This window comes from Dryobates pubescens, chromosome 15 (genome assembly GCF_014839835.1).
Source record: "Dryobates pubescens isolate bDryPub1 chromosome 15, bDryPub1.pri, whole genome shotgun sequence".
NCBI classification, from domain to species: Eukaryota; Metazoa; Chordata; class Aves; order Piciformes; family Picidae; genus Dryobates; species Dryobates pubescens.
This window is the reverse complement of record NC_071626.1, coordinates 4608931-4627041: the sequence shown is the minus strand read 5'-3', so window position 1 is coordinate 4627041 and position 18111 is coordinate 4608931. Positions and strand designations below refer to the sequence as shown.

Below are 18111 nucleotides of genomic sequence, written 5' to 3'. Positions count from 1 at the left end.
GGGCAGCCTGATCCAGTCGAGGATTCCCCTGCTGACTGCAGAGGGGTTTGGAGTACATGACCTTTGGAGGTCCCTTCCAACCCAGACCATTCTGTGAATACCCTGCGGTAGAAGCTACTATATATGTGGTGATAGAGTGAAAACATAAGCCTTCTGAAATGCATTCTCTTTTTAACCCTGCAAAAAAGCTAACAGTAGGGAAAAGAATAAAGAAAGTGTGCACACAAAAAAAGGTGGAGTATATGTTTATTTAAAATAAGCACTCATACAGAAGGACCTTGATAACACATGGAGAATTCAGGCAGTCTTACTCCATGGAATCTTTCCCTTACAAGATTAATGCAAGCTGAAGATTAGACTTGCTGTTTGGCAATGTAAACATTGCTACAAGAGTATGGATTTCCATCAGGAGTACTTTGTTACATGTTCTTCTTAGCTCACCTCCTGTTACATGACACCTCTGGTTAGAATATGACTACAAAGGTGAAGCCTACCCACAAGTAACAGGTGAACCATCTTTAGCTGATTAAGGTTTCAGCTGTAAAAGCTTATGCCTATTTCATTTTGAACCATACAATTCAGTCCATTACAAGACAATGGATCACAAAGGTGAAGCTTCATTTTCTCTGAGGTTATAGTTCAAGAAGGTAAATATTGAGCTACCTTTGCACTGAGATCCAAGAGTCTCAATATTTAAATTACTACTAAAACCCTTGTAAACTGCTTCAGAGTGGTTGTGGGTTGACCCCAGCCAGCAGACAAGCACCCACAGAGCTGCTCGGTCTCTCCCTGCTCTATCCCCAGCAAGACAAGGGAGAGAAGAGAAGCAAAAGCCAGAAAGCTCAGAGACTGTGATAAAGACAGTTTGATGAGTGAAAGGAACCAAAGGAGTTGTGCGAATACTCTGGCGATACTCAAAACCTGCCCAGACACAATCTTGTACAACCTGCTCCCGATGAACTTGCTTTAGCAGGGGGGTTATGACATGAAATAGCTCTTTGGCCAGTGTGAGTTGGCTGTCCTGGCTGTGTCCCTCCCCATCTCTTGCCCATCCCCCAACCCACTTGCTGTGGGGGCAGAGCAAGAAAAGAAGAAAGCCTTGACCTTGTGCGAGGACTGCTCAGCAACAGCCAACACACTGGTGTGTTATCAACACCGTTTTAGCCACAAATCTGAAACACAGCACTGTGTAGGCTGCTGTGAAGGAATTTAACACCATCTCAGCCAGAGATGGACAGCCTGCACAGGAAGCAACCTCAGGAATTCAGCTATTAATCTGCACGAGATGGATCACACTGTAACTCATTAGTTGGAAGCCTGAAATCAAAAGCAAGTCATCTACTGTAAAATGCTTTCAGCATAGGCAGCTCTATGTCACGCAGTCCACTACAGTCAATGCTGCTCTTAACAAAGGCATTAGAAGCTTTGACCAGTGTATGTGTAAAACAAGTAAGCCTGTGGGACTTGTGTCCACATTATTAGAACTGATCTCTTCTCCTCCTACAGTTTGGATACTCATATTTACTGTTTACTCCCAGCAGGGTTGTAAGCAGTATTGTACAGTAGATATGCATAAATAGAATCATAAATAAAAACAAAAGCTAACAAGGTGCTCAGAAAGGCAGCTCAGTGACTTTGCCACTGCACCTGAGGACTCAGTCTGTGATGCTTGCTTACTCTGCTTCCAGAGGGAAAAAACATAATATTAAATATGTAACATCAGAAACTGCAGTTTCCATGCATCTCTTCTCCCACCCAGAAGTAAATATCCTGGGAATAGGGAGGAAAAGTAATTGTCTGTGGAAGTCAAAAGAGTTCTCAGTGTCTGTAGGAATGACTTCTCATTAAGCCCAAAGTAAGCCAAAAAAACCCTACTTCCAAAGACAGCAATTTATTAATCTTTGGAGAAAGTTACTTTTGTTAAGGGTAAAGGTATAGAGCACCACCGATGTTTAACCCACCAAAGGCCTTCAGGAGCTGGGCATAAACACTGCACAGCTTTCTGGCATTTGAAGGTAAATGCAGTCCCTCATTACCTCTCCATCAAATTACTCCTCACCTCCAGAAAGCAATAGAGGAGAGCCAGTAAGGAGGTATCCATAAATAAAATCAAAAAGGAGGCCACTGCACAATAAGGCTGCCCACAAAAAATTAACCTATAGCACTAAGTATTTAGTGACTCAGTTCTACATGTAAAGGCCACTCCTGCAGAGCAGTAAGACTCTGCCAGTGCAGATCAGTACTTGCAGATCTGCATTGCTGGAGCAGGAGCTGGTCTGGGGCTCCATCCCTGGAGCAGGAACTGCTCTGGGGTTCCTTCTCAGGGAAAACTGAACTCCTAGCAACTCAGGACCATTGCTCCATGCAGCAAGAACTTTCTGGGAAAGATCAGGCTCACAGGTTTGAGCATGAACTAAGGAAAATTGTCTGCCCAGGGTTTTAAAAGCAACATTGCTCACTGAAAAGATCTGTCATGAATTTGAGAGGCTAAGGCACGATGAGTGAACAATCAAGGCCATAATTTTCCATGTCCAACTTAATAGAAACCAGGAAAGGTCCACTTCCAAGTGAGCTGGAGCCACTTTAAGGCATATGGGGGGCACAGTGAACACTGGTTATGGCAGCTGTCAAATCAAAACATGAGTAGAGATTTCTTTCTCTTTATACATAACACATATTACAGGTGACCCAAATTTTGACTCTGGGACACTAGTGAATTAAAAACCATAGCTTTGTTTGAGGTATTAAAAACGTTACAGCTTGTGCACAGCTCTGTTTCTTGCCAGGGGCCTCAATGCAGGTGTGCCAGAACCACCAGAATCACTCAGGCTCTGCCCTGGGTAGATGTTTCCCAGGCAGACTTCGCTCCCTTGAAAACAATCAGCAGCAAAAGCAGCAGCCCCAGCTCCCTTTTCCTCTCTCCTGCCTCCCCCATAGCAGGTCAGGCTAGCAGCAAACAGAGATAGTTTGTTCCATGGCACTCCACAGCAAGCAAGCTCAATTCTAAAAACATCCAAATAAAACTCTCTTAACCACAAAATACAGTTTGCACTGCATGTTATGCAGCAAAATGTAGGTCATACCTAATATTTCATGGTAAATGTAGTGTTACTTTGTTTTTTCCCCTCCTTGTGCTCAGTGTAGCAGGTACAAGAGGCTCCTGTGAGCAAAACTAACAAGCCAGTTTTACTTTCTGGGCTTTTTACTCCCTGTCATAACGAAATAGTGATCATCCTGCCTATTCTTCGTAAGAGGACCTTTTGACACCTCAGACATTCCTTTGTTACATGCTGTGGCCGATTTTCCCTTAGGCAGAGGCTTCTTGGCTGCTGGGGCCAAGCTTGCATTGACTTGCAAGTTTTTGGTTGAAGGCTGAGCTTTTGCAGAAGGCTGTGCTGGGTGTTTGGTCACTGCCGCTTTGGCTGAAGTCTGAGGAAGCCGTACAACAGATAAGGGAGTGCGCTCAGGGGCTTTAGGTGAAGGAGGTCTAACCTGAGAGGGTTTACTGACATCTGGCTGCTTACTGACAGCTGATGGTATGTTTTTGCTTGCAGTTACCAGCGTAGGTGGTGACTTTGATGCTTTGCTAAGTGCAAGGGAAGGTGCAGAAGCTGAGTGTTTTAGGACTGAAGTGTTTTTTGCCACCCTTGCCAGGTAAGGAGCCATTTGTGAAGCTTTCTGAGGACGCTGAGAGGCAGTTCCTGAGGTCTGAATGGCACTTTCAGAAGGAGGTTTAGCAAGGAGCTGCTGAGAATGTGCAAGCTTGGCAGCAGCACGCAGATTTGTAACAGGCCGCTGAGCAACCCGAGGAGCAACAGGATTCGCTTTGGTGACAGATACAGGTTTGCATTTAGCAGGGACACACTTCTGCTTTGAAGCCAGTGTTTCAGGCATCCCAGCCAAGCCTGATGGCTGGGGTTTAGGTAGTGCTGGTGAACCCTGAGGCAGGGCAAACTTCTCTTTGGGAGCATCAGGCGAGCGAATCCGTTTGCGCAGCGTTTCAGAGTGAACCAGCCCTGTTCTCGTGCCCGCAGATGAAGAGCTTTTGCTGACAGGAGCAGAAGCTGGTGAGCTGTGTGCAGGGGGCTCCAGTTTCTTCGAGGTGCCACCTAATGTCTTGAAAGGAGACTGCATGCCTCCATGTAACTTGGACCTGAGTGTGGGTGGCTTGGCTGTGGAGGGTGGGAGCGCTGGCACTTTGGGTGATGCCAGGGCAGGGGACTGAGGACGTTTGGATAAAGCCTTCTTGGCAGTGGCCCCAGGAGCTGAAACAGGAGTTGTGGGTTTCGATGACGGCTTCCGATACATGTTGACAGCTGACATAGGATTCATAACAGGAGGGTCCTGAATTCTAGCTGAGGAGCTGGGGACACTGTCACTGGTGACTCCTTTCTGAAAGGCCAGGATTTTTTGTTCCAGTGTTGCAAACTGGAGCACTCGGCACGGATCGTATTTAAGGAGGAAGCCTTGCAGGGTGTCCCAGCCTCCACCAACACGCACCATCACATGCTTGCCATGGAGCATCTGAAAATGGAGGAGAAGGGGGTGGGAGGAGGAGAAGGACAAGAGACATTTCTGTTTTGTTTTATGCAGCATTATGCCTTCATCTTCCATTAGCATCTGTCACTATTGGCTGAAAACAGGACCCCTTTTCTTACACAGAAACATTTAAAACAAGAGAAATTACATGATAAATAGCAGTTTCTGCTTCTCAGTGCTTTCATTAGATAATGACTACCTCTGCAGGATAAACTATGTGTTGGGAAAAAAGGAAAGCATATATATATGGCATTTTATCCATTCTGTCAGCATATTTTTTTAGTATACAGAGTTCAGGATTCAGGTTTTGTTCAAATTATGGATGGCCTCATAACACCAACTCTCATGCCTGCTGAAAAGCATGCTCAACTACCCTGCCAACTATAAACCCCAAGCATTATCTTTATTTATATAGCAAGTTGTGCCTGAAACTTTAGAAACAAAACCAGAAAAGTATTAGCTTGCTTATTTTGGTGTGGTTGCAAGATACCAGCTACAGGACCCCCAACACATAAGCGACACAGACCTGCTGAAGTGGGTCCAGAGGAGGGTCAGAGGGCTGGAGCACCTCTTCTATGAACCCATGCTGAAAGATTTGGGGATGTTCAGCTAAGGCTCCAGAGAGACCTTGTAACAACATTTCAATATCTGAAAGGGACCTACAGGAAGGCTGGGGAAGGACTGCTCAGAAGGGCCTGTGGTGACAGAACAAGGGGCAACGGTTGGAAACTAGAGCAGGGTAGATTTAGGTGGTACATAAGGAGGAAGTTCTACACAATGAGAGTGGAAAATACTCAGTCAGGCTGCCCAGGGATGTGGTTGAGGCCCCATCAAGCGAGGTCAGACCTGATGTAGCCCTGGACAGCCTGATCTAGTTGGAGAAGTCGCTGCTCACTGCAGGGGTGCTGGACAAGATGACCCTCGAGGGTCCTTTCCAACCAGGTGCAATCTGTGAATCTGCAACCTGTGAATCTAACTAGCCACACCTACTTTGAATAGGGATGTAGTGTCCAAACCTAAATCATTCTGTAATGCTAAAACAATAGCACAGAAACGAGGTATGCCACTTAAAAGCATTTGTCTCCCCATTATGAATACAAATTGGAACTACTTACTCGTATGAAAAGTACTTTATCTCCCAGTCTGTAACGTCCCTCTGCTAAGTATTCGATTGAAAATCGATGGGAACAACTGCAGGGAGGATCTTCTGCTATATGTTTAACCTAGTTATTAAAATTGGAAGCATTTATTAGCATTTGGACAGAACCATGTACTTAACAGTTTACTGAGATGATTAAAACAAGATACTGAGATCTTCATCCCACCATCTAAGAAAACAGAACTTTATTTCCTCACAAGAAAAATCTACAGCTACATAGCCCTTCAAAATGTAGACTAAAAGAACAAACTCTAGTACAGACAAACATTTCAAGTTGTTGCAATACAGTTTTCACTACTACTTTAAGTTATTTCTACTTTGCTTTTTAAGATTTGCCCATAACACTGGTGCACAGAAGCTTCAGTTCCAAGCCCCAGCCACCTGCCTGGGCAATCTGTTCCAGTGTTCCACCACCCTTATAGTGAAGAGCTTCTTCCTGATAGCCAATCTAAGTCTTCCCTTCTCTAGTTTGAAGCCATTGCCCCTTGTCCTGTCACTGCAAGCCCTTGCAAACAGTCTCTCCCCATCCTTCTTGTAGGCCCCCTTCAGGTGCTGGAAGGTTGCTATCAGGTCTCCCTGGAGCCTCCTTTTCTCCAGGCTAAAGCCCCCCAGCTCCCTCAGCCTGTCCTTGTAGCAGAGCTGCTCCAACTCCCTGATCATTTTTGTGGCCCTCCTCTGGACCCTCTCCATCAGGTCCATGTCCTTCCTTTATCGAGGGCTCCAGACCTGCACACAGTACTCCAGGCGAGGTCTCACCAGAGCAAAGTGGCAGAATCACCTCTCTGGATCTGCTGGCAACACATTTTTGATGCAGCCCAGGATGTGATTTGCCTTCTGGGCTGCAAGCTCACACTGCCTGCTCATGTCCAGCTTACCCTTCTGTTTTTTATTTAAGGAGGCTCACAAATATTAAATGAAAACCAGCCAGTACTTACTGAGCCAGATCACCTTAGAGTTTGGTTTAAAGCATGTATCACAACAAATAAGGATTACTTACTGCCTCATGTAGCTCTCCAGGGTGGCAACATGACTTTGGTGTGCTAACAGGTGATGGTGGTCCAGAGGTCATCAGCAGTGTTTCTTCTAACTCAATTTCCTTCTCTAGCTTGATTAGCACAGGAGGTTCAACTCCATAACTCCAATATAAAAGTAGAGTTTAATTGTTAATTTACTGAAGAAAACAAAAAGAAAGTGGTGATAATAAACCTACAAAATTCTGAGTGGTTTGCCCAAATCAGTCAGAGGAATAACTGCCTTGACAATCCACAGAGAAGTAGCAGCCCTGAGTCTCTAATAAAAGTTCTCCCTGACGTGGTCTCGGAGCTACCTGAGAAGGCAAGACAAAAACCACCTTTAAAACTACACTATTTAGTTTATCCTAATTGGGTGTGACCTATCTTAAAGTTTCCAGCTCTGCACTAGACATAAATTTAAAAGTCTAAATTTAGGGAATGATGGAGATACCTGCCAAAAAGCTTAGAAAACAAAGACCTTTTAGCTGTATTAAATGTCCACTGAGTTCTTCCAAGATGTGTACACATCTGTAAGGTCAATGTAGCACTTCAACATTCAGCTGCAAAAAGCAGCGTGGAATTATCACCTCTCCATGCAAAGAGTCTGAGGAGTATGTTTTCAAACATTTATATTGTGCAGTGGTCCCAGAAAAGCCACTCATTACTTTCTGCATGAAATCAATACTCTGCTGCATTGTACTTAACGACTGTAGACTGTCTTTACTTTGTCTTTGCTTCTGCTGCTTCTTTTCCATAAGCCTGTGTGGACCACATACCTGGATACGATGCGTCCAATTTCCAACAGGCAAAGATAAACTTGTCTTGGATTCTTGTGCAAAACTGAAAGAAGAGATAAATAAAGGGAGTTACAGCTCATATTTACTGTGAAGAGGCCTGTGCAATTAGGTACAGAGAAAGGAAGATAAGGAATAGGTGATGATAACTTTGCCATCATTCTACCCACAGATATTCTACCCATTTACATCATCATGGATAAAGCACTCTATGGCTTCCAGCTCTGATTTTCTGTTCCATAAAGTGTTTAAACTCATCCTGGCACTCTTGAAATCAAACTTCTCTCTCTCAAGCAAAAAAAATAGGCTTTACTTGGTTTTAAGCTGTTCCTTCTTGATGAGAACAGAAAAGACAGAGATCTCAAAGCTCCCCTACCCCATGCTATATTCTCATTTCACCCCTTCCTATCATCCCTCACATCCTGCTCCATCCACCCAGGGGTTTTCTTCAGAATTTAGTCTCTCTGTGAGGCTGTCTCCAAAAAGGATGGTCAAAACCCCTGCCCACAGGAAAAGACAAAGACTCAGATTCGAACAGCCGGTACTGGCTGTGATCCCAACAAAAAGCAACACTGTTTCAGATATGAGAGCAGCACAGTTTTGCACTAGGCTTTGCTTCTCAAAGGCTGTGCCCACATTAACCCAGCTAGTGCCCAACACAGAGTCTGCTCTGCACCACTCAGTTCAGAGCAATTCTAGCAGCTTCGTGCACTTGACCATGCAGGAATGCTAAATGATGGTCAGGAGAGCTGAAGAATGAGACAAAAGAGTGGAGTAATAGTCAAATGGTGGGAAGGTGATTGTGGCAGGTCTTCTGGGTTTGAAATTAAAGCATTTCATTAGTTCTACTGCTGCACTGAAGAATGAACGAGGCAAAAGGAAAACAATGCCTGCTTTGGTTTCTGCTTCTTGAAACCACCATCTTTATGTGTGCAAAAAGGAAAAAAAAAGAAACAAGGCTATAAAGAGGGAAGGAAAGGAGTTTAAACTCTAACACACAAGTAATTAAGTTACTCCTCTGGCCCTATAAAAGCCTCAAAATTGATATGCTTTTAACGTGCTCTAAGAACAGCTGTGAGAATGCGTTAGGAAGCAAACCATCCCTGTGCTTTTTCAGCCAGCTAGGAATACTGCCTAATAACTCAGAAACCAAAGGCTGGGAAAAAGGTCATTCAATTCCCCTCCACCCACATCACATGGCACAGTTCTTTCCCCCCCAACATCAGGTAGGAAAATGGGAAAAGCTGCAGATGCACTTTTCCTATGATGCAACATTTACATGATGAAGTCTGACTTTCTTCACACTGTGCCATCACAATATGCAGCAGAAACTGGAATTTCACTCTGAAGCCTAATGAGCCAGCTCTGTGTTTACAGATGACATCTCACATCTTTCTGCTGTTCAATTTGATATTTAAAATGACTTTGTTTTAAATAAGACTGAAGTGTTTCCTAAAGCATAAGCTGACTGAAGGCAGATGTTCTTATTTACATCATCTACTTAAGTCTGTATGTCTATTTTGTAAGGGATCTGATTATGAAAGGTAAACCTAGAATGGAAAATGGATAATAGGTTGGAGGCAATGATCTCGAAGGTCTCTTTCAACCTGGTTTATTCTATTCTATTCTAAAATTGACCCAAAAGTTACTAGAGGTAATTTAAATTGTGTGTGTGTGTGTGTCAGCTGTGACAGAAGGTATAATTTGCCTAAATCCAGAACAGAAAAATCCAAATACACCCCTAGCAGACATCAAGCCATTTGTTTGGGTGTGGTGCCAAAGGGCATCTCATGATGTCTACTCTCCCTTTCTGCTGTCTGAGGCCTCTTGTTTATGTCCTTCCCAGCCATTCAAGCTTTTCAGCAGGTGTTGCTATATATATATATATATATCTATCTCCCAGGAAAAAGAATTGTCACATTGTCTTTCCCCTATTTGGTTCATAAAGAATGGCTTGAGATTCTGGGGATCAGGGGAAAGAATGTTTGATCAAGGAAGCGGCAAGGCTGCCAAAAAGCTCACAGAGGACAACTATGCCACAAAGAAAGTTTGTGTCAAGAGCTACAACCAGACTTCAAAACACTTCTTGGCTATGAGTGAAAGCCACAGCATTAGGAAATCCTGACTGCTTATCTCAGGGAGGCTAAACAGGTTCTAAGTTACCCATCCACAAACAGGAACTAAGATGCTTAAGCAACACAATTCATACCAGTTGAACTGAAAAAAAATACTAAAACTCATTTTCTTATAGAGCAGTTTACTCATCTGTTTTGCATGGCACTGGGGGAAAGGAAAGGAAAAAAAAGGTTACAATCAGTAGTTAAATCAGAATGAGACAGACACAGTTGAGGATGTTATCTCAATCAGCTATTTCAAAAGCTGACTTATCCAGCAGAGAAATCATGGGCAATTCAGCTAGCAGGGAGGAGAGCTTGAAAGAAAAGCAGTTGATGGAAGCAGTGCCTCCCATTTCAGTAACATTAGGTTGCACAAATTCTCCAAGAAAATCTGGTAAATGTTGTGACAAATTCATTTGATTACTGAAAACCAAGGTGCTTTCTCTTTAATGATTATTAATGTTCAGCTGATAGGCCTTTCATCTAACAAAGAAACCCAAGCAACACAGCAGTATATGGCTTGTCACAGAAAGGTTTATGTGAATTAATCTTTACTGACATAAGAGCTGGTAGAAGAGCATTTCATTATCCACCATGTGATGAAAGCTCAGTTCCTCTTAATTAGCAGTCAAGACCAAAAAAGTATTCCATCTGGAATTATCAGTCTGGAAGCTGTTTGATGTAAGGGACAGGCTGTGCACTGGGGCAGGCACAGTTGGCAATATTTGCAACTATGTTGTTAAAGGGGAAAATACAAATGGTTTAGAGCTGTGTCAAGTAGGTCCTGAAGTAAATGTTTAATTACCAACAGACCACTGCCACTTCAGGCACAGCACCCTGCTGTAAGTTACCAAATATAGCTGTCATGAATACATTATTCTGAGGGCTTTCTTGCACCAAGAATGAGCTCCAATACCAAATAAAGGATCTCATTGTGAGCCGAGGCCATGGCCCTGTGGTCTTCCCGCACAGGGAAAGCAAACCCACGCTCTTCTCCTCCCTGCTTCTCAGTGGCCTTTCACTGAAGGAAAGCATGTGAGCTTGCTGCACAGCTGTCATTCCCCTCATCCCACACAGCAACTGTGTGTGAGAAGTTTGGAAAAGCAACATGCAAGATAGAGCAGTCCCAAACCTGATTTTTCAAGGCTTTAACACTTGAATGCTGCCAGCAGTGTGCCCAGGTGGCCAAAGAGGCCAATGGCATCCTGGCCTGCATCACAAATAGTGTGACCAGCAGGAGCAGGGAAGTCATTCTGCCCCTGTACTTAGCACTGGTTAGACCACACCTTGAGTATTGTGTACAGGTCAGGGCCTCTCAATTCAAGAAGGACACTGAGACTCTTGAATGTGTCCAGAGAAGGGCAAGGAGGCTGGGGAGAGGTCTCGAACACAAGCCCCTTAGCCTGGAGAAGAGGAGGCGCAGGGGACACCTTATTGCTCTCTACAACTACCTGAAAGGAGGTTGTAGCCAGAAGGGGGTTGGTCTCTTCTCCCAGGCAACCAGCACCAGAACAAGAGGACACAGTCTCAAGCTGCACCAGGGAAGTTTCAGCTCAAGGTGAGGAGAAAGTTCTTCCCAGAGATAGTTGCTAGCCCTTGGAATGTGCTGCCCAGGGAGGTGGTGGAGTCACCATCCCTGGAGGTGTTCAAGAGGGGATTGGACGTGGCACTTGGTGCCATGGTTTAGTGGTCATGAGGTGTTGGGTGACAGGTTGCACTTGATGATCTTTGAGCTCTTCTCCAACCTTATTGGTTCTATTCTATGATTCTATTAAAATAAATAAAAGCATGAATAGCTTCAATGAGACAGGCACAGTCATGACAAAGACTTCAGAAGAAGGCTATACACAAGAGACCTACCCGACCAGGTAGTTATCCACACAAAGATCAAAGCAAGTCTTACAAAAATGCAGATTTACCTAGACCTTCAGATTCAAAGAGGTAAGTCTCATCAACTCCAATGGCCCTACACCAGTTAAGAAAGTTGGCTGTGTTATCTCGGGCAAAAAAAGATCCTGATGGAGCATCCTTCTTACATGGAACTTTTCTCATAGGAAAATTCTGGCAGGGGAAGAAAACAAAAAGCACATTGTGCACATCAACATTGCCAACAGATTCCAAAGCATATTTGCAAAGGGAAATAAACCCCAAACCCAGAGTACAGAAAGAGTGGTCAGGAACTATTCTGTGTTCAACCCACCCTGTATTCTGTTAAAAAAGCCGGGCTAATTTTGACAGCATTCCAGCTCATCACTGTGAACTGTCAGTGAGTGAATGATGCTTAGCTCAGCAGCCTCTTAAAGCTTCTTCCCCATTTCCCCACATACAGGGGGAGAAGCCTTACTGGTGGCTTCACAGGTCTGGATAATTATCCCCCCCCTTCCCAAGCCCTTCTTACAGCAGCAGAATGAGCACAGCTAGACAACTCCAAATCACCCAAACTAAACTTAGCTGCCACAGGTCAACATTTTAGAGCATTTTGGAGCCTGTTTTAGGAAGCAGAGGGAATGAGAAGGGAGCAAGGGGCAGCTTCCTTTACAGCAATTATTTATTTGTTTTTAAATGGATATCTTCAAAACCAGAATAAAAAACAACAAACAGGTAAGGACACACAAGTTGTGCATCTTGCCCTCCCTAAGGACTGCAGCATTCATATGGCTCTTGTATAAACACCATTTGGCATCCTAAGACTGCTGTCTTGTCCCCCTCCATTTAATAATAATTTTAATATTAGTAATTCTGGTAAATATCCATTATTTAAAGCTATTGTTTTGCTAGCTAAAACAGGATAAACACCCAAAAAAGGTCTGGATAAAATGAAACAGTTTCTCATGCTCCCAAGGGAAACACCATTAATCAAGGCACATTAGCTGGTGACCTGCTACTTGACAAATTGAGGCATTGCTGCAGCTACAGAGGTTACCTTATACATTGAACATATGGTACCTGAATCAGGGTTATATAGTTTCATAGCCAAAAAAAGTGACAGATCAGTATTTGTTTATTGTACAAACAGATTGGAAGTAGCTTGAGCCTGCCACTGTAACTCACTGAAGACTGGCATTGCAGAAATGCTGCAGCCCCTTCTCCAGGTGCATCTCATTTTGGGTATTCTCACAGCTGAACCACATACTAGAGTTTAGCTACCAGTTTCCGGTACAAACCAGCTCACCAAGTGCCAATAGATATCGTGTTGCAAATTCAGTGATTTCAGGGCAACAAACTCCAGACTTGGATTGGATCTTGCTCTAGCAAGATTTTTTTCCATTCCCCATAGTGACAGGACTTGGGGGGATGGAAAAAAAAGTAGAAATGAGTAGATTCAGATTGAATGTTAGGAAGAAGTTCTTCAGCATGATGGTGGTGAGACACTGGCACAGGTTGCCCAGGGAGGTGGTGGAAGCCTCATCCCTGGAGGTTTTGAAGGCCAGGCTGGATGTGGCTCTGGGCAACCTGCTGTGGTGTGAGGTGTCCCTGCCCATGGCAGGGGGGTTGGAACTAGATGATCCTTGAGATCCCTTCCAACCCCAACAGTTCTATGATTCCTGAAATCAAGCTGAAAATTCAGTAAGGGCCTTAAGATTTGATTAATAAATCTAATAAGTAATTTGTTGCATGAGGCTAGTTCATCCATTCTATAAAGCCATTCTGCTGTTAGTCAGTCAGGACATACAGCACACAGAATGCTATTTAAGCAAGCCTCACTGACCTGCTTTTCCTTTCACTAGTGCCTACAATAAAGACTTCATAAAAAAAAAATATATCACAGTGTGACTCACCCTTAAGTTATTTGAGCTACAGCATTTTTTAATTGTGTTTTGAAGAACACCAACCAATTGGCAGAGCAGTACCCCATTATCCAGTTCTTCTAGCAGTTGTTCTGCTTTGACTTCTGTTCCTAAAACGTAGATCAATATTAAGAGTTACTCCACAGAAGGTGAAGAAGCTTCATAGGACATTAGAGGCAACTCAAACAGCATTCCAGACTGAAAATTAGTAGACATATGTAAGCAAACTATAATCAATTATCCACTTAATTTCATTTTAATTAGACTAACAAGCTTCAGGAATATAAATCAGAACAATTAATCATCCTCCCTCTAAAAGGTGGCAGGTAATAACATCCAAAACTGAACTACGCATTTTAATGCAATCCTCCTAGCCATTCATACTCAAACACACCAGATCTTAACAGTACTAGAGATATTAAGTGTCAGCATCATCTGCAATAGCAGAAAGAGCTTTGAAATTCATTAGACAGTGATTTATTTTTAACCTCACCCAGCAAGCCAGACAGCCAGATTGACAGATCTTCCTTCATAGGCACCAAGGTTGCTTCGTGCCGCACAGATATCCACTGGTCATACAGGCACACATCTGCCAAACCTGGCCCATGTCTGGGAGTCAGAGGACTTCGAGGACTTAAGGGAAGATCATCTCCAAACCACACCTGCAGAAGGTTTCAGTAAGGTGAAGGCAGCAAGCTCCAGCACTTGCAGTCAGATGATGAAAACCCACAGCTCTGGATCTATTACTCAAGAGTTGATTCCAGATACACCAAACCAACACAACAGCAACCGTGAATGGTACTGCTCTCATCAGGAACTCCTGCATCAAAAGTACCACTGCATCCCTTCCCTTGACTTCTTTGGGTTTAAAATTGCATACTTTCCTGAATATTAAAGACATGCATAACATATGTGGGGTGGGGTGGTTTTTGTTTGTTAGGTTTTTTTCTCTTCAACACATTGTAAGTCATGAAATCTGGAGTTTATCACACAATTTACTACAGGCTACTGATTGTCCAAATCAAACACTTCAAAGGCATGTTGTGTTTAAATCCTTAAAATGATGATGTGAAAAAAGGAAGCAGATTCCCATGCAAGAACACAACACACTTCCTGAGTATGAATCCTCAGCATTTCTCTTGAGGACTGTATGTTTTCAAACTCAGAGCTATCTTTACTTTTCCAGAACAGGACAAACAGTGAGATTTCATGTACAAAATTCACAAAGCCTTGCTGGTATTCCTAACTACTTTCAGCTCAGGAAGAGTATGTGTTTATAAAACACATTTCTTTCTGTTTCAGTGATTTATTTTTTTTTCAAAGCATTTTTAAAGCCATCTCTTGATCATCAAGCACATTCTAAAATAATCTCAGCCTTTGGCTTCAAAATGTTCTCTGGAGATTCTTGCATTTCCTCTGCTTCAGGGTAGATTTTTGCATTGAAAGAAAAAACTTCTCCACAGGATTCAAGCATTTACAAAAGGCATTTACCTGAACTGCATTCTGCATGGTCACCTGCATTCACATGAGTTTCTCTCCCTGGGATAAGAGAAGAGAATTGTTAATAATGTCCCTTCTGCTTTCATAAAAATCCCAAGAAAAACCCCACAGTTTTGGGAAAAGAAGAAGAAGTTTAAACAGGAATGGAGTGGGAAGCTGAGGTTTTCATCCACTATGCAGTCAGCTTCAGTTCTCTGCCCTTAAATAAAGCAGCACTTATTACAGCAAAGTAGCCACTGGCCTCATATGCATAAATAACACTCAAAGGTTTGCACAGCTTTAGGGAGCTGTATGGCATTTACTTTGCCAAAGAGAAATATAAATACTTCTAACCATTGCTGGATTTAACAGTGCTGGCATTCACCCTTTCCTTCTAAGCTATCACAAGTGAATCTTTCACGTGTGTGCATAGACATACAAGCATCCTCAGTTGACATAACACACTTTGAAGATTATGAATATCTTCAAGGCAGGAAATAATTCTGAAGAATGAAGTTTTTCTTGCATACAAACACACATGAGAGAAATCAAGGGTTTGATTAGTTTGTTGGGGTTTTGACTTGCCAGGCAGCTGGCATATACCTATGTCTTCAAACAACTATTGCAGCAATATGCATTTCAGGACAATTCCCCTGGCAAAACGATCCTTAAGGAAAGTTTTAGAAGCAAGTTGGTCAACGCTTTCTTTCCTGAAGCCAACACAGTGTTTTCCAGCAACACTTTTGATCTTTGGCAAACTCAGCACAAACTGTACATTGAGCTGAGGATTTCCGTGTAGGCTCCAGGTCTAGAGAGATGCACAGTATTATCAGGTTACCTGCATGCATGTATACCAGAAAGAACTTCCTCAGCATAATACTCCACAGGGCATTACAACCTCATAATGTGTCCTGAAGCCAATTAAAAACAACTTTCTTGCTCCATTACTTAATAGCTGCATTAAAATGTCATTTTACTGATTAAGCTGGAAGCCAAACTGCAAGCATTGTCAGACAGTTTTAACTCTTCTGCTTTCCTTTAAAAGTAAGCAAGTTCCCTTTCCTGTCCCAGGTGTTTGAGCTTTACACAAGATGGCCTTCTTCTCTCCTCCTCTAGCTGTTGCATAACCTGCTCTTCCTACAACAAAAGGCCAAATAGCCCATCACAGAAAACCCAATTCTTGCAAAAATTCTCCCCCTTCCTCTTACCCAAAGAGCAGAATGGTGCTGTTTCCCCACCATTTTTCACTGCCACTGCCTTGAACTTCACACTCTACATAGGACCACAAAGGACAGGAATTTCAATCAACTCACCTCTATGACCAGCAAACCAGCAACCACTTTGAGCTGAAGCCACTTCCTTGTGTCAGGACTGCTAGCACTTGTCAAACTTTATCAGAGACACTCCGAGTGACCTCTTTCCCTGCTTCTTTTATTCCTAGGGAATGAAGAAAAAAAAAAACAAGAGAGAGAGAGAGATCCTCTCTTTGATGTCATTTTTTCCTTCTATGAATGAACAAGGGAAGGGCAGGGTATATACCAAGCATTACTAATGAGCGTTTATGCTTCCCACAGCTTTGTCCAGGGGAATACATTTTCCTTTAGCATAGAAAAGCTATTGTCCCAAGAGGGTCACAGTAAGAGGCTTCATTGATTAAAAAAAAAATAAATAAACCAACAGCAGAACAGGCAGCAGAGAAGCTGGTCTCATTAAAATAAGGAGCTCCATATAGGCTAACAAGAGCTGCAGCACACTAACTGCCAAGGGAAAACAAAAGGCAGCCTAATTCACAGGGAGCACTCGAAACACGAACAAAGCAAAATATTCACACAGCAGCTATCACAAGAATGCTCAGTATCTGCAGTTTTGTGACATGACTAACAAAAACTGGCCTCAAAAATAAAAATAAAAAAAAAAATATATATATAAATAAAGGAGATAGAAGAGAATTGTGGCACTTGAACTTTGAGGGCATGCTCTTCTAAATCAAGTTATTTTGTAAGTCCATATGCCAAAGGGCTCTCTAAAACGTCAAACGGCTTCACTTATTATCAGGACCTCTGAATAGCGTGGAACAAAAAGCCCCCTCTGATGATACAAACCTCCCTGCACAAATTTGGAGTTGAAAAATTAATACAGCAATGACTAACGTTTTTCAGATCCCAAACAGTCCAGCTCTGAGGTTGCAGGGAATACAGAGCAGGGTCGCCTTACTGCTTAACAGGGAGAGGCATGGGATGAGAAGACCCAGAAGTTTGCCACCTTCAAGTAGTCAGCCTGCAAAGGTGTAAAAAGTGCGGTGACAAGGTAAATATTGCAATACCAGGCAGAGACATAACCAAATCTGACTTCTTCTAAAACCACTTGTGTTGCCTGCATCAAGAAGCTGTACATATTGAACAAAGCCAAGTGTTTGATATTGAATGCAGGCTGCTCCAGCTAGAACTGTGCTAGTTTCCATGCATGCCAGTTTTATCACCTTTCATTCAACAGGCATTTGGTGTTCAGGGATCAGAGTTACCAAAGAATAGACCTCAGAATGAAAAGGCACTCTAATGTTCCACGCATATCCTTAGGCCACACCATTCACATTTCCAGGCCAGCTGACATCCCCAAGGTCCCTAGGAGGGCTCTCTACCTGCTTCACCCCTTAAAACACCAGCAACCTGCAAGTGCTTCCCAACCAGGAGAGTAATCACCCATCTTCATGCTCAGCAGAGGCATCCCTCACCACCAGCACTCAGAAAACAGGTAGCTCATTTCTGCTGGCATCTCTCTGTGGCATGGGAAGAGATAAGAGATACTGCCTAGTAGCTCCTTTGGCTGGATTAATACAGCAACACCAATTTACTGCCAGACAGTGGTCAGCCTCAAATGATACATTGGGGAAGGCAGGAGCTGACTTTGGCTAGCTGACTGCAAAGCTTCAATAAAGAGCTAGAGCTATGGATCAACATTAGGAAAGACAGGTGAGAAAAATGTACCTATCTACTGACATGTGGCATTTCTCAGGAAAAGGCATGCAGGCACACCTTGGACATGTCTCACAGGACACCCTTACAAGACCACAGTCTCCTTCTGCTCTCCACCCAGATGCCCACTGCTTTGCCTCCAGGCAATCTGAGAAACAGCAAAGTCAGCAAATACTAAAGCACTTCACACAAATACTTGAGGGTGCTAGATACATGCTCTTAGATGCTATAGGAGATAGCCTGCTTAGCA

General features: G+C 43.2%; 1 protein-coding gene across 1 annotated transcript; it reads right to left on the bottom strand.

The window, feature by feature from the left end:
- Nucleotides 1-3128: 3128 nt before the first annotated feature.
- Nucleotides 3129-16233, bottom strand: GAS2L3 (growth arrest specific 2 like 3). Its single transcript, XM_009898484.2, has 9 exons — nt 16203-16233; nt 14902-14949; nt 13904-14072; nt 13402-13520; nt 11542-11683; nt 7488-7551; nt 6696-6834; nt 5655-5762; nt 3129-4524 (listed from the first exon to the last, which is right to left on the bottom strand). Exons 2-9 carry the CDS (start codon nt 14929-14931, stop codon nt 3187-3189), a joined length of 2109 nt encoding a protein of 702 aa, XP_009896786.2. The 5' UTR covers nt 14932-14949; nt 16203-16233; the 3' UTR covers nt 3129-3186.
- Nucleotides 16234-18111: the final 1878 nt, after the last annotated feature.

Bases quoted from the DNA above. Each gene is read 5' to 3' on its own strand.
- GAS2L3 (XM_009898484.2), bottom strand. From the start codon at position 14,931: ATGCAGGTGACCATGCAGAATGCAGTTCAG. The intron at 11,684-13,401 runs GTGAGTCACACT...TTCCCCTGCCAG, and splicing joins GTAGCTCAAATAACTTAAGG to AATTTTCCTATGAGAAAAGT. The intron at 4,525-5,654 runs GTAAGTAGTTCC...CTCCATTTTCAG, and splicing joins ATAAAGTACTTTTCATACGA to ATGCTCCATGGCAAGCATGT.